This window comes from Felis catus, chromosome F1 (assembly GCF_018350175.1).
Source record: "Felis catus isolate Fca126 chromosome F1, F.catus_Fca126_mat1.0, whole genome shotgun sequence".
Lineage (NCBI taxonomy): Eukaryota > Metazoa > Chordata > Mammalia > Carnivora > Felidae > Felis > Felis catus.
The window spans coordinates 39,478,310-39,492,691 of record NC_058384.1 but is presented as its reverse complement, the minus strand read 5'-3'; the positions used below and the strand labels follow the sequence as shown (position 1 = coordinate 39,492,691).

At 38.4% G+C, this 14,382-nt stretch overlaps 1 protein-coding gene across 8 annotated transcripts in view; it reads right to left on the bottom strand.

Moving 5' to 3' along the window:
- Positions 1-14,382, bottom strand: part of CAMSAP2 (calmodulin regulated spectrin associated protein family member 2) — a 113,844-nt gene that overhangs the window by 38,699 nt on the left and 60,763 nt on the right. For all 8 annotated transcript variants that reach the window (XM_011290950.3, XM_011290951.3, XM_019821952.3 and 5 more), the window contains 2 exons: positions 13,553-13,714; positions 1,303-1,386 (listed from right to left, as the gene is read on the bottom strand). In XM_011290950.3, coding sequence (XP_011289252.3) covers positions 1,303-1,386; positions 13,553-13,714 — 246 coding nt within the window. The remainder of the gene's footprint in view (positions 1-1,302; positions 1,387-13,552; positions 13,715-14,382) is intronic.

Here is a 14,382-nt window from a genome sequence, read left to right as displayed (position 1 = left end):
TGTCCAGATTCCATATAGCTTTTAAGAAAAGTAAAGCTTACTTACTCTGTTCGGAATACAAATGGCATTTTTCCCCCAACAGAAATAATGTTTATTGGGTCCTAGGCCAGCATATAAAATCCCTATTTAGTTCATGATGTGTATGCAATACTATAGGATTTAATCATTTAAATAATCATGGAAAAAGTCCATTAGTATTATAATTTAGGATGATGCCATCTAACTTACTCCCAATTAGTTCCAGGCACAAAACTGGGGGCAGAGGTTTCAACTCCTACAGGATGAGAAAGAGAAAAGGAGGGAAACTAATAGGAAAGGACGGCAATGGCGGGAGGTGGGGGAGGGTGAGGAAGCAGGAGGGAAGAGAGAGGCAGAAGCTGGTAGAAGGCAGGGAAATGGAGTATGTGATCTGGGTGATGAAAAAAAAGATTTCCATTCTCATGTACCTTTAGGGGGAAAGGACATCAACAAAGTTAGGATGAAGAATCAAGTATGGATAGTATTTTCAGGAGCTAGTCAGTAAGCTAAATGAGGGAATTCACTGTGATGCCGAAACATCAAGTTCTGACAAAATTTTAGGTGGTCTCCCACAAAGTTTTCTGTTGAAGTTGATAATACACAAAACAGCTTTCCCTTTCCTTCCTTTTTTCTCTTTCTCTTCTTACAGAGGTTATCAGTGACCAGGAGCATTAGCCCAAAATGAATAGAAAAACTGTATAATAATAAACTTTAAATAATCCAAATTGGAAAATAAGGTCGCTGAATAATTATAATTTCTTACACCTCAATTCAAATGCTACACAACGTGATTAAAGAGCTCTCATTATAACAAAAACACAAATTTTCAAAGAAGGAAGCTCTAAAAGCCACACGAATTTTTAAAGAATGAATCCATATTAATGTTGCTTCTTTCTTCACAGAATAACCATATGTACAACTTACAATTACTGGAATATATTTAAAAGGCTGGTCTTAAGAGAAGTCATTGTAAGGCTGGTACACTGAAAATGTTTTCTGTTGTTTCATACATTTTGCCAAAGGCAAAGTCATTATTTCTGCCAAGTACTCCACAAATTGAGTTCTAATCATTAACAATTTTTCCTAAATACCTCCACCCGATTAACCTTCATTTTGCACTTCTACTCACTTGGTATTTATGACCTGCTTTCTAGGGCACACAACACCACCAAAAAACAATTTAATGAACATATCTATTAATTAATATATGTATTTCCCAAACAACACATACATGTGAACATACATAGTCTCATAAAGACACCTTATTTTCTTTGAAATATATACCTTTTGACCTCCTGGAGCTTCAACTGTGTGATGTTCTTTCAATTTCTGTTCTTGTTCCATAATGTCTTTCAAATGCTCATTTACCTTAAAATATAAAAACACTGATTTGAATTTATATTCAAATATGATGATAAAATAACAGGCACCTTGAAAGGCCTGTGGTCAGATCTCTGATGTCAAATATCAGTACTATTCAAATGAGAAAGTTTCATTTTCCCAACCAGAAAAAAGTATTTTACAAGTGTTTCATTTGATATTCTGAAATTCATTAATTTATTAAATATTTGTTGAGTACCTACTATATGTCAAGAATTGCTTAGAGTGCTAGAGAAAAAAGGGTACTCAACAACTTCTAATTTTAATGCTTAGGAAACAATAAAACTTTATTTTTTAATAATTTTTTTCTAATCTCTTATAAAAGAGATTAGCAAAAAAAATTACTTTCCCTAAAATTAATGTTTTCTTATCGTTAGAAAACACTTTAGGAAGGGTGCCTGGGTGGCTCAGTCAGTTGAGTGTCCAACTCTTGATTTCAGCTCAGGTCATGATCCCAGGGTCTCGGGATCAAGTCCCGTATCGGGCTCTGCATGGACAGCATGGAGTCTCTTTAAGATCCTCTCTTTCCCCCCGCCCCCTCTCTTTCTCCCTCTGCCCCTCTCCCCCGCTGCACTAAGAAAGAAAAAAAGAAAAGAAAAGAAAAAAAACACTTTAGGGTTTTTTTTCAAATGGCACAAAGCATTATTTTATTTTATTTTCAATTCCAGTGTAGTTAACATACAGCATTATAGTTATACTAGTTTCAAATGTACAATACAGTGATTCACCAATTCTATACATTACTCTGTGCTCATCAAGACAAACTTTTTTTTTTTTGAGGGGGGGGCGGGGGAGGGAGGGAGAATCCCAAGCAGGGTCTGCACAGTGAGCACAGAGCCAAGGCTCAGAACCGTGAGATCATGACCTGAGCCGAAATCAAGAGTCATTTAACTGAATGAGCCACCCAGGCACCCTAAAATAAGTATATTCTTAATCCCCTTCACTTATTTCACCCATTCTCCTCTCCCCCCTGATAGTAATCTGTTTGTTCTCTATAGTTAAGAGTCTGTTTTTTGGTTTGTCTCCTTTTTTCCTTTGTTTATTCTGTTTCTTAAATTCCACATGTGAGTGAAATCATATGGTATTTTCTCCGACTTATTTCACTTAGCATTATACTCTCTAGATCTATCCATGCTGTTGCGAATGGCAAGATTTCCTTTTTTTTAGTGACTGAATAATATTTTATTGTGTGTGTATATATATATTATATATATATGTATGTATATATATATAATATATATATATATATATATATATATATATATATATATAAAACCCTTTGAATCAAGTTCTTAATCTGTAATTTCATAGATATGTCCTTGAACCATGAGCGGGTTTTAGTGCAGTCATAATGCCACAGCTAAATTAGATGAAAAAATTTCTGTATGAGAACTTTTCTGGGAGAAGGTTTAATTTATCTCCCAAAGATTATTCAAACAGTCCATAATCCAAAAAGGTTAAGAAACAGTCTATGTACTGCATAAAATATTTCTTAAGAATAGTTTAAACAATTCTGGATTTTGAGCTAATAATTTTAAGGTCACTCTAATAATAATAAAGTTCAAATTTATTAATTCTGGCACTCTGGAAAACATTATGCCATTATCAACCACTATAACTCTAAACTAAATCAATAATTTTCTGAACTCTTCTATTGCCTAAAATTCAGTTCAGTGGCTAAAAACAAACAGAGAATTTTCATTTATGATAAATTTAATGAACAATAGTCACTAAGAGTCTTCTATACTCATGATATTTCTAAGGGGTTGTAAGGAATTTAATCAACAAATTTATTTTGGTACGTGAATCTGCAGCGTTCTAAGATTTCCTAGTTGCTCTCTTACTTAGATCATCGGTTTGGTTAAACAAAATAGAAGAGACAGCAGAATTAGAAAAGACCTAGGTTAGGGGGCGCCTGGGTGGCTCAGTTGGTTAAGCGGCCGACTTCGGCTCAGGTCATGATCTCGCAATCTGTGAGTTCGAGCCCCACGTCGGGCTCTGTGCTGACAGCTCAGAGCCTGGAGCCTGTTTCAGATTCTGTGTCTCCCTCTCTCTGACCCTCCCCTGTTCATGCTCTGTCTCTCTCTGTCTCAAAAATAAATAAATGTTAAAAAAAAAATTTAAAAAAAAAAAAAAAAAAGAAAAGACCTAGGTTAGATTCAAAACCTGTACTTACAAGCTGTGACCTCAATAATTTCTTGATACTTCTGAGCCTTAGATACTTTTTAATAAAAGCTATTTCATAAAGCAGTTGGGATATTATGGCTCTAAAATGGTCCCCACTGATCCCCTGGGGTGTGGGCTGGACCTATATTTCTAACCAACAGGACACAACTAAGGTGATGGGATATCACTTCAGAGATCAAGTTACATAACATTCTAATTTCCATCTTGCTAGCCAACTCTGGCTGGCTTTGATGAAGCACGCTGCCAAACTGTTAGCTGCCCTGTGGAGAGGCCCACATGGCAAGAACCTGCCAACCTTGCCTTCAGCCCAGCGACAGTAAGAAACTGGGGCCCTCGGTCCAACTGCCTGCAATGGACACTGCCAACAACCACATGAACTTGGAAGTGGATCATTCTGTAGTCATACGTTGAGATAACACTACAGGTCTGGCCAATGCCTTGACTGCAACCTGGCCGGACTCAGAGAGAATGCAAGGAAGCAGGGCCTGGATCTGTGACCCACAGAAACTGATAATACTGAAATAATTAGAATAAATAGGTAATTAAATAAATAAGCAACTGAGAAAACACAGAGGACAACAGAAATAATATATAAAATATACCAAGTACATGATACATAGCACATGTTCCATAGATCCTTATAAACAATATATCCTCAAAGTTATACCAGATAGTTAAATCTCTATAAGGGCTTTAACAAACCTTAATAAAATACTTTAAGGTGATGTAATGGTATAAGTCATCTTAAATACCAAAATCATGATTATAAGAAAATTTTACATGTTGATAATTCATTAACTTTCAATAGAATAAAAGAAAACTACAAGACATGTTGCAGACATGACAAGACATGACATGCTACTTAACCTACTTGGGTACCCAAAACAGTGAAGTAAAATAATTAGCTTATTATTATAATAATTAGCTTTATGAATATAATAATCAGCTTATTAATAATTATTAATAATTAGTTCCCAAATGCTGGTTAGAAAGTTCTACTACTGAAGTTGAATCATGATATTTTTTTGTACATCTCAAGGAAAAAAATTAAAGGGATGTGATGTATTAGAGAGCTCATCATGACTCAGGGAGGTCACCATCTGAACAAGTGCTGAGGACTAGTGAACTAGAGAACAAAAAACAATATTTGGCTTTAGTAGTATGAATTAGGTAAAAATAAATTTGTTAAAATGATATATTAGATTTTAAATATCTATTAATTTAAAAATATACATTAGCTTTTAATTTTTTTCATTTTATTTATTTATTTATTTATTTTTAATTTTATTTCAAGTGAGTTAATATACAGTGTAGTCTTGGTTTCAGAGGTAGAACCCAGTGATTCATCTCTTACATATGACACCCAGTGCTCATCCCAAAAAGTGCCCTCTTTAATGCCCATCACCCATTTAACCCATCCCCCACCCATCTCCCCTCCAGCAACCCTCAGTTTGTTCTGTCGGGAAGCCTGACTCAATCTATACAGCATGTGACTCTTGATCTGGGCGTTGTGAGATCCACCCCCACGATGGGTGTATAGATTACTTTAAACATTTTTTTTTTATTTAAAATACAAATAGTAATGTGTATCCTTGCCTTAGTACAAGTCTAAAGTTATTCAGTATTTTACCTTCCTCGTGAACAATACAAAAACCTCAGAAAGCCTTTAAATCAAATCATACCCTTTCATCTCCATGCTTTTTCATTCAGAATTATAGTTTGCTTTTTAATGGGCCTCAAAATGAGATATTATGATTTTTCATAATACTTATTGAGATTTACACAAATGTGTAACAATTCTGCTTTTTATCATCGCTTCCTACATCCCACCTCTTTTTTCTAGGTTCAATTTCTTTCTTACTGAAGTACAATCTTTTAGTAGTTCTGCAAAGGTGAGTAATGAACTGCCTTTCTTTGTTTGAACAAATCTTAGTATCACCTTTAATCTTGAATAAAAGGTCTAGAACCCTAAGTTCATTATTATTTTTCTTCAGCACTTTGAAGACTTTGCTACATTGTCTTCTGCGCGCAAATATTACTACTGAGAAGGCTACTACAGTCTAACTGCCATTCTTTTCAGAGGCTCTGTCTTGTATTTTGGAGTTCTTCAGATTTATGATATGTATCGGTATGGATCTGTATTAATTTATCCTGGTTGGAACTCATTGTGATTCCTGAACTTGAAAGTTTGTATCTTTCAATGCTTGTAGAAAATTTTGTATTTCTTCAAATATATTCTCTCTTCCCCGCTTGTCTCTGGTAATCTCTTTTTGGAATTCCAATTAGGAATTCCATTAATCTTGATTTCATATATTCCATCTCATCTCTCTGGGCTTCATTCTGGGTAACTTCCTTTCGGCAAGTAATTCCCTCTTTACATCTAATCTTCTATTTTAAACTTTTGATTTTTAATGAACAACATTTTTGATTTCTGAAGTCATTTTGGTTATTTTTCTGTTATGTCCCCATGGGGCCTTATTCTTTCCTATAGTTTTTATTCCATGTTTTATTTCCAGTCATTTAACCATTTATTTTTGGGGCCCCTGGGTGGCTCAGTCAGTTAAGAGGCCAACTTCGGCTCAGGTCATGATCTCACAGTTTGTGAGTTCAAGCCCCGCATCGGGCTCTGTGCTGACAGCTCAGAGCCTGGAGCTTGCTTCAGATTCTGTGTCTCCCACTTTCTCTGCCTCTCCCCCACTTGTGCTTGCTCGCTCTCTCTCTCTCTCTCAAACATAAATAAATAAAATGTAAAAAAAAAAAAAAAAGCCCACACATTTATTTTTATAGTCTTTTTCAGACTGTCCTTACTCTCTGAGATTCTTGCAATGTAACCCTCACTTCTCCATGTGTTTCATAATTTTTGATTGCCAGTACTTTTGAATTTGCAGCAAAGACTCTCCCTCCCCCGCTGCCTTTGGGTGTGGAAGTGAACTTTCAGAGTATTTTTACATTTGCTTCTCTGACAGGTGCCAGAAAGATTATTACTGGCCTAGTACTAGTATTTTGTTAATTTGTTGCCTTCTCCCATTTTCCTTGATCATCAGCTGAGTGCTCATCTTCCTGCATGTTCAGTTAAAGAGGTCTCTTTCCCAGACCTAGAGGGAAACTCATAATCAGCCTAAGAAAATCATGATAGCCTCATTCTTCTTGCTAAAAGATGGTTTAGGTACAGGCAAAAGAATCTATCTTAGACAACAGGACCTCCTGGTGGGAGGACAATCTGAGGGCAAGTTTTCTTTGTAAACCAAAGAGTCCAGAAGACCCTCTCATCTTTGCAGGACATTATTGTGACTGGGTATGATCCCTGGAATCACTGGTGCCATTATACAACCACAAATGGAAACACTGTATAGAATTAAGAATAACAGAATAGAGGGGCGCCTGGGTGGCTCAGTCGGTTAAGCGTCTGACTTCAGCTCAGGTCATGATCTCGCAGTCTGTGGGTTCAAGCCCCGCATCAGGCTCTGTGCTGACAGCTCAGAGCCTGGAGCCTGCTTCGGATTCTGTGTCCCCCTCTCTCTCTGCCCCTCCCCAACTAGCACTCTGTCTCTGTCTCTCAAAAAACAAAATAAAAACGATTAAAAAAAAGAATAACAGAATAGAAAAGAAGGAAAGCCCCTATATTCTTGTTGCTGCTGTTGAGTCCCTAAATTAACTAACCCTGAATATGTCCCACCTTCAGATATGTTGCCATGTGAGATAATAAATCCTTTAAGCTACTTGTATTTGGATCTTCTGGCAGTTAAAAGCATGGCTGATGTGCTCCCTTTCACTGAGGGTCCAGCTTTCTGTGCATCTTTTGTGGGTCTAAATAGAGGTTGCAGTTCCTACTTCCCACAGCAGGCAAAACCAAGGCCTTTCCTTGTGTCCAAATGACTTTAAAACTCTAGCATATGCTTGACAGCCCAGTGGGAGAGCCACCAAAACTTCCAGGCCCCACTTTTCCTGGCACCTGAGAACTTCCTTTCCTTCTTTAAAGCTCACCTCTGTAATATAAACTTTTCTAATTACAGTTTATCAAATATATGTCTAGGTGTTTATAAGCAGGAGGTTGTAGTCTTAATCCAACATGTTGCCAAAATCACTAACATTTTCTGTCTTGGTAATTTATGTGCTACAAAGCAGCTTTATAATTTACATGCATCTTGACATATTTTGATCAATTTACCAATTGTGTGGTGGGGACAGTTAGGCAGAAAGAGGTGATGGGACTAAAACCTGGGAAAGTTTATAAGTTATTCTGTTGTTTTTGGGGGGTGGTGTGTGTCTTTTTTTTTTTTTTTTAGGTTAAAAAAGAAATACTTTCTAATTCACTGCTATGTAGTCACAACTGATCTATCAGTTTGGAAATGTCTTCATGATTTTTTAAAAAGTTTTTATCTAAATTCTGTTCAAAAAACAAATCAGTCATATATTGATACTTTAAACCATTATTCATTCATTTATTCACACATTCAACAGCTATTTACTGAATGCTAGTTATGTAACAGACATTGTATTAAGAGGCTAGGGACACAGTGATATATATAAATCCAGAATGGTCCCTATCCTCATAGGACCAAAAAAAAAAAGGGGGGGGGGCAAGAGACCCCCAACTCCACCCCACCAAAAAGGCAATTTATTAGGAGAGCTGTAAATAGAGAGATAAGAAGAAAATAATGGGGGTGAGAGGGAGGACCTATTTTAGGAAGGCTGGGTGTGTCGGAGAAGGCCTCCATGAGAGGTAACTTAAGCTGGGACCTAAAAATGAGAAGCTGGCCATGATAAAAATAGAAAAAAGAGTATTCCAGACAAAGAATAAACAATATAAGCAAAGGCGTTGTGGTGGGGAAAATCTGGTATGTTTGAGGAACTGAAAAAACAGTATGGCTGAAACATGGCGAGGAAAGGAGGGGTTACAAGATGAAACCGGAAAGAGAGGTAGAACCAAATAATGTTAAGGTTCATGTATTCACAACTTGTGGGTACCCCTGCATGAGTCAGTCATTTAGTACAATCTTGTCTTCTGTGATTTTGCTTATTTTTAAATTCAAATTCATTTTCTGCCAATCATGCTATTTTAGCCATGTTATTCTCACTTTTCTATGGTAGGTTTTTTATACCTATGGGTGTATTATCCAGAAAAAATGGCAACTGGGTTAGGGTAACCCAAAATAAGAGCCAAAAGGAACAAGGACATACTAAATCTGAGAGGCCAGAGTGAAGTCATGATGAGAAAATAAGTAACAAAGCTGGTGTTCGTAGATTGGAGCAAGAAAAAGTACACTAGGAGGTTCAGGTTGAATCAAATGTTTTCAACCTCTATCTAAAAACTGAATAGGATGGATATGGCCGCATAAAGGTGCTGAACATTCTTAATTAAGTGATTTCTTTATCCTTCTATAAATTCCCAAAGTTCTAAAAGGCCTAGCTTAATTCTGTAGCTTAACCTACCTCTTTTATTTATTATACATCATCTCTCTGCCAAACACTGCACTAGTCTAGGCACCAAGACTAAAAAAAGAAAGATGGGCATTGTACCTATCCTCACAAAGATTACTCAGATTTCTTTTTAGTGTTCTCTTTTTTGAATGTGTATTTATTCATTCTGGGGAGACAGAGAGAGAGAGAGAGAGAGAGAGAGAGAGAGAGACAGACAGACAGACAGAGACAGAGACATTGTGCGCGCACAAGCAGGGGAGGGGCAGACAGTGAGGGAGACACAGAATCTGAAGTAAGCTCCAGGCTCCAAGCTGTCAGCACAGAGCCCGAAGTGGGGCCTGAACCTATGAACGTGAGATCATGACCTGAGCTGAAGTCGGACACTTAACCAACTGAGCCACCCAGGTGCCCCAAGATCATCCTAGTTTGTTTAAGCAATTAAGCAAAATAATTACAAACTCTTGGAAGTGCTATGATGCAAAGAAGACGTGTTGCAGCAGAAAATAAGACTTGACAGGTGCCCACTTCAGACAAGGTTGTGAGGAAAAAGTGCTGTCTAAATTGAGAAATGACATGGGGTGCCTGGGTGGCTCAGTTAGTTAAGCGTCTGACTCCTGATTTTGGCTCAGGTTATGATCTCAAGGTTTGAGAGACCAAGCCCCACATTGGGCTCTGCATGGAGAGCATGCAGCATGCTTGGGATCCTCTCTCTCCCTCTCTCTCTGCCCCTCCCCTGCTTACTCTCTCTCTCTCTCTCAAAATAAATAAACACTAAAAACATAAATACACTGAGATGGGGCAGCTGGGTGGCTCAGTCAGTTAAGTGTCTGACTCCTGATTTTGGCTCAGGTCATGATCTTACAGTTTGTGAGTTTGAGCCCCACACTGGGCTCTGTGCTGACAGTGTGGAGCCTGCTTGGGATTCTCTCTCCTTCTCTCTCTACCCCTCCCCTGCACTCTCTCTCTCTCTCTCTCTCTCTCTCTCTCTCTCAAAATAAATAAAAAAAAATATTTATCAACAAAGAAAGAAACAATGGAATGGAAGCCGTGCAAAAACCGGGAGATGAGCTGCCCAGGAACAGGACACATCATGATCAAAGGCCCTGTGGGGAGGCAGACAGCTAGAATGAAGTGAGTGAAGTGTGAGAGGAGAACAGTGGCCCCAAGCTGAGAATGGAGAAATGCACAGGATGTAGGCCATGGTGCATTCTGCATTTTAAGTGTAAAATGAAGCCCCTAAAAGTTTTAATAAAGGAATGACATGATTCAAGTTACACTGTTAAAAAGACATTCTGAGATTTTGTTCTGATAACAGTGGAATAGCATGTATCACACTAAGCTCCCCAGAACAGCAGATGTAAACTGGACAAAGTACAAAAAAAGCAACTGCTGAAGGTATTGGAGAGCAATCAAAAGCAGACAGAAATGGGAAAGGATGTGACCTTTGAAAGGAGGCAATATGCTGAGTGAAATCTATGTTTTTCAAGGGCTTTCTCCTCAATTCACACAATGCACAGTGGATAGAACCAAGCAGAAAACTAGTTGTGTTGGATTGAAGAACTGAGGGAGAAATGGGAGACTGTCAGAATGGCTGGATATTGAGGAAGATCCTGGAAAAGAAGGAATCACGGTGGAGGGACACCCCAGTTGCACATCTAAACTGTCCTCAAATCCTTGGCTGAGCCCTGAACTATGCACGTGTAGGAAAGACTCAAAAGAGTCAAGGGGGTGGTGGGGTAGAGGGGAGGAAGTGGGGGGGGGAACAACTGCTGAGAGGCTGAAGAAGCTGCCTGCTACGGGGGAGCTGGTGTGGCACTTGAGTCCCCCACCAAGGTAAACACCTTGGGTTCTCCACCAAAACTTTAGAAGGGTCACACATGATTTAGAAGTAAAGGCTGAATTTAAGAGGAGTACAGAGAAGTATTCACTCGATTTGTCAAGATGAAAGCCAACTCCCAAACCAACTCAGTATAGGGGTGGGGATGGGAGAGAATGCAGAGAAGGCCAGTGAATGAGGAAATAACTCTTTGGAGAAGTTCTGTGTATGGAGGAATTGGGTTGGGGAAGTTTTATCAGAATGGGAAACACTAGTGTAAGTCTGTATTCTTGTAAGAATGGTCCAATAGAGAGGGAGAACTGCATGATGCAGGAGAGTGAGGGAATCACAGTGTGGTCCACAGACCAGTAGCATTAGCATCACTGGAGCTTCTTAGAAATGCAGACTCTCCACCCCAACCCCAACCCCATAAAGTCAGACCCTGCATTTTAACAAGTTCCCTGGGGACTCTAACGCACATGGAAGCATGACAAGAACTGAACAGAGGACCAATGACAAAGACAAGGGAAGAAAGCAGAGTTCTAGAGTAATAAGTAATGAGAAACTGGTCTTTGACAGGAAGGGGGAGGGGTCACTTTCTCCACTTTAAAAGCAGGAAAGAAAGAAAGACAATGAATACTGATGTGGAAAGGTTTACAGATTTGGTAGCAAAAAAATTCCCACCTGATGACTTCCCATCTCTGGTCTCAAAAAAAGGATGAGGCAAGGTCCTCAACTGACAGTTAACAAGGGATGGGCTATGGAAGGTCTGAGGATTAGAGAAGAAAGGATGAAATAATTTTCAAGTGTGGGAAAGTGAACTTCTTAGGGACACACTTGTTGGCCTGGCAGTAAGCACTGAGTGTTTATTTGAAGTCTGTGTTTATAAATTTAAAGCGAAACTAGCTTCCTTGTGTAAATTTCTCCTTTATATCCATAGCTGCACCCTAGAGAGAAAGCAGGTAACTGAGCTCAACCAGGGTTGTGTCACATAAATCACAGGGAGAGAAAAGGAGGCAAAGTAACTGACAGTACTTGCAAGAATCTAGTTCAAAAAAGAAATCTTAACTGAGACTGTACGAATTAACAGCCGCAATGGTTTGGAACTCATGATGAAGCTGAACACTGTTAACAGTAGGCATATTTGACTAAGTGAAGGAATTATTTAAGAATGAGATGTTTGTGGGGTGCCTGGGTGGCTCAGTCAGTTGAGTGTTCAACTCTTAATTTCAGCTCAGGTCTTGATCTCACGGCCATTAGATCAAGCCCCTCCATGCTCAGTGCAGAGCCTGCTTAAGATTCTCTCTCTCTGCCCCCCTCCCCTGCTCACACTGTGTCTAAAATTTAAACAAAATAATAATAATAATTAATTAAAAAAAAAAAAAAAGAATGAGATGTTTGCAATAAGATGTGAAGGTTACATCCTGATGATTGTCCAGAGCTAAGGAGGAAGAAATCAAGGAACTCCAGGAACAGAGTATTAAATGGGCTTTCTACCTTGATGCTGATAACGATGATAAATGAAGTTTTTTACATTTAGCTTCTCGTTATGCAAGCATTCAAGGAAGGATACCTGAAGGTACAATTTCTTTTAGATCTGCTCAGGTCTTGCTCATGGGTAAGGTTTCATTTTTTTCTGGAGTGATAGTTACAAACAAATGCAAATCAGGAGGAATTAACTACTCAATTTGGCAAAGGGAGTAATAAGCTGACAATTTAAGCACCTTCAGAGCATAAATAACTAATCACAGTTCCATAAAAATTTCCAAGAGAAATCTACAATCAATACAGTCTTATGCAACCCAGTCAAGCAAACCTAAGAATCAGAGAATAGGAAATAGGAATTACTTCATTATTAGATTCAAAAAATACTCACTGAACACCCACAGTGTATATAACACCCTACTCTGAGTACTGGAAATTTTCTAATAATCTGATATGAACTAAATCATTATTAAATGTAATTACAGATATTGTAGAATATACAGAAATCTATTTTCATCATTTTAACAGATTTTTTTTTAATCAAAAGGTAATGGGAAATTTTAAGTAATTTAAACAACTTTAGCTTTCATTTTGATTTAAAACAAAAACAACGAGTGTGCCTTAGTCTGTTCAGACGGCTGTAACAGCAATAATCACAGAATAGGTGGCTTATAAACAGAAATGTATTTCTCATAGTTCTAGATGCAGGCAATTCCAAGATCAAGGGACGAGCAGGTCTGGTGTTTGGGGAGGGCCTGCTTCCCGGCCATCTTCTTGCTGTGACCTCACATGGCAGAAGGAGCAAGGGAGCTTGCTGGGGCCTCTTTCATGTGGGCATTAATCCCATTAATGAGGGCTATGACCTAATCACCTCCCAGAACCCCACTTCCTAACACCATCACATCAGGGGTTGATTTCAACATAAGAGGGGTGTCTCAGTGGCTCAGTCAGTTGAGCATCCAACTTCGGCTCAGGTCATGATCTCATGGTTCATGAGTTCGAGCAGCATATCACGCTTGGAGCTGTCGGTGCAGAGCCCACTTCAGACCCTCTGTCCCCCCTTCCCATCCCTCCCCCGCTCACATTCTCTCTCTCAAAAATGAATAAACATTAAAAAATATATTTGAGAATAAGAATTTGGAGCAGACAAAACCTGCAATCTATAGCAGAGTGGCAATATATGATTAAAGATTGTACTTTTTCTGGTTAGGAGACTTACTTTTACTCAAGAGAGCATATTCCTACCTTGTTTATCCAGTACATGACAGCATCCTCAATATCATAGGGCAAATCCGTGGCTTGAAAAAAAGCTGAGTACTGTTGAGCACAGGCAATTACTTTCTCTATACTGACCATTTCTACGGTATAAGCCATCATTAGGGTATCTATCATGGCCAAATGAGCACTCTGAAAATATAAAACAAGAACAGAGTTTAAAAATTACACTTAGAAACTGCTATTTATATATTTTACAATATTAGAAACAATTCCTAACAAAAAGTAACAGAACTAAAGACTACAGAAGATAAGCCTTAACAAGAAAGCACAAATGAGAGATACGCTAACTGAACCAAACAAACTTATCACTGAAATAATTAGTGAGGATCTTTAAGACACTCATTCTCTTCTATTCAGGGAATGTTCCTTTTCCTGTTTTTCCTATTTTTGATAATGTTGTAATCATTTACCCATAATACAATTTACAAACTTCAGAGCATCTTTGACTACGCTCTTTCCTCAAGCTTCATAACCACATAGTAGAAAAAGTTTATAGATCCTGCTTCTAAAATGTCTCTCAAATCTGCCGTCTTCCTCCTTCTGACTGCCACAGTTCCCGCGCAGACCATCAACATTTCTCACGCTTGAACAAGGCAAAGGACTCTCTGATTCTCCTGGCTCCAGCTTTTTCCTTATCCTATTCATCCAGCAACCCAGGACCTCCAGTCTTTCCTTTGCCTTTTTGTGTTGTGCGTGTTTGCTTGTTTTTAAATACAAAAGTGTTGTTACACCCTGACGCTTAAAAGTTCCAAACATTACAAAATACATAAAGTAGAAACTACCCCTCCCGGTCCTCC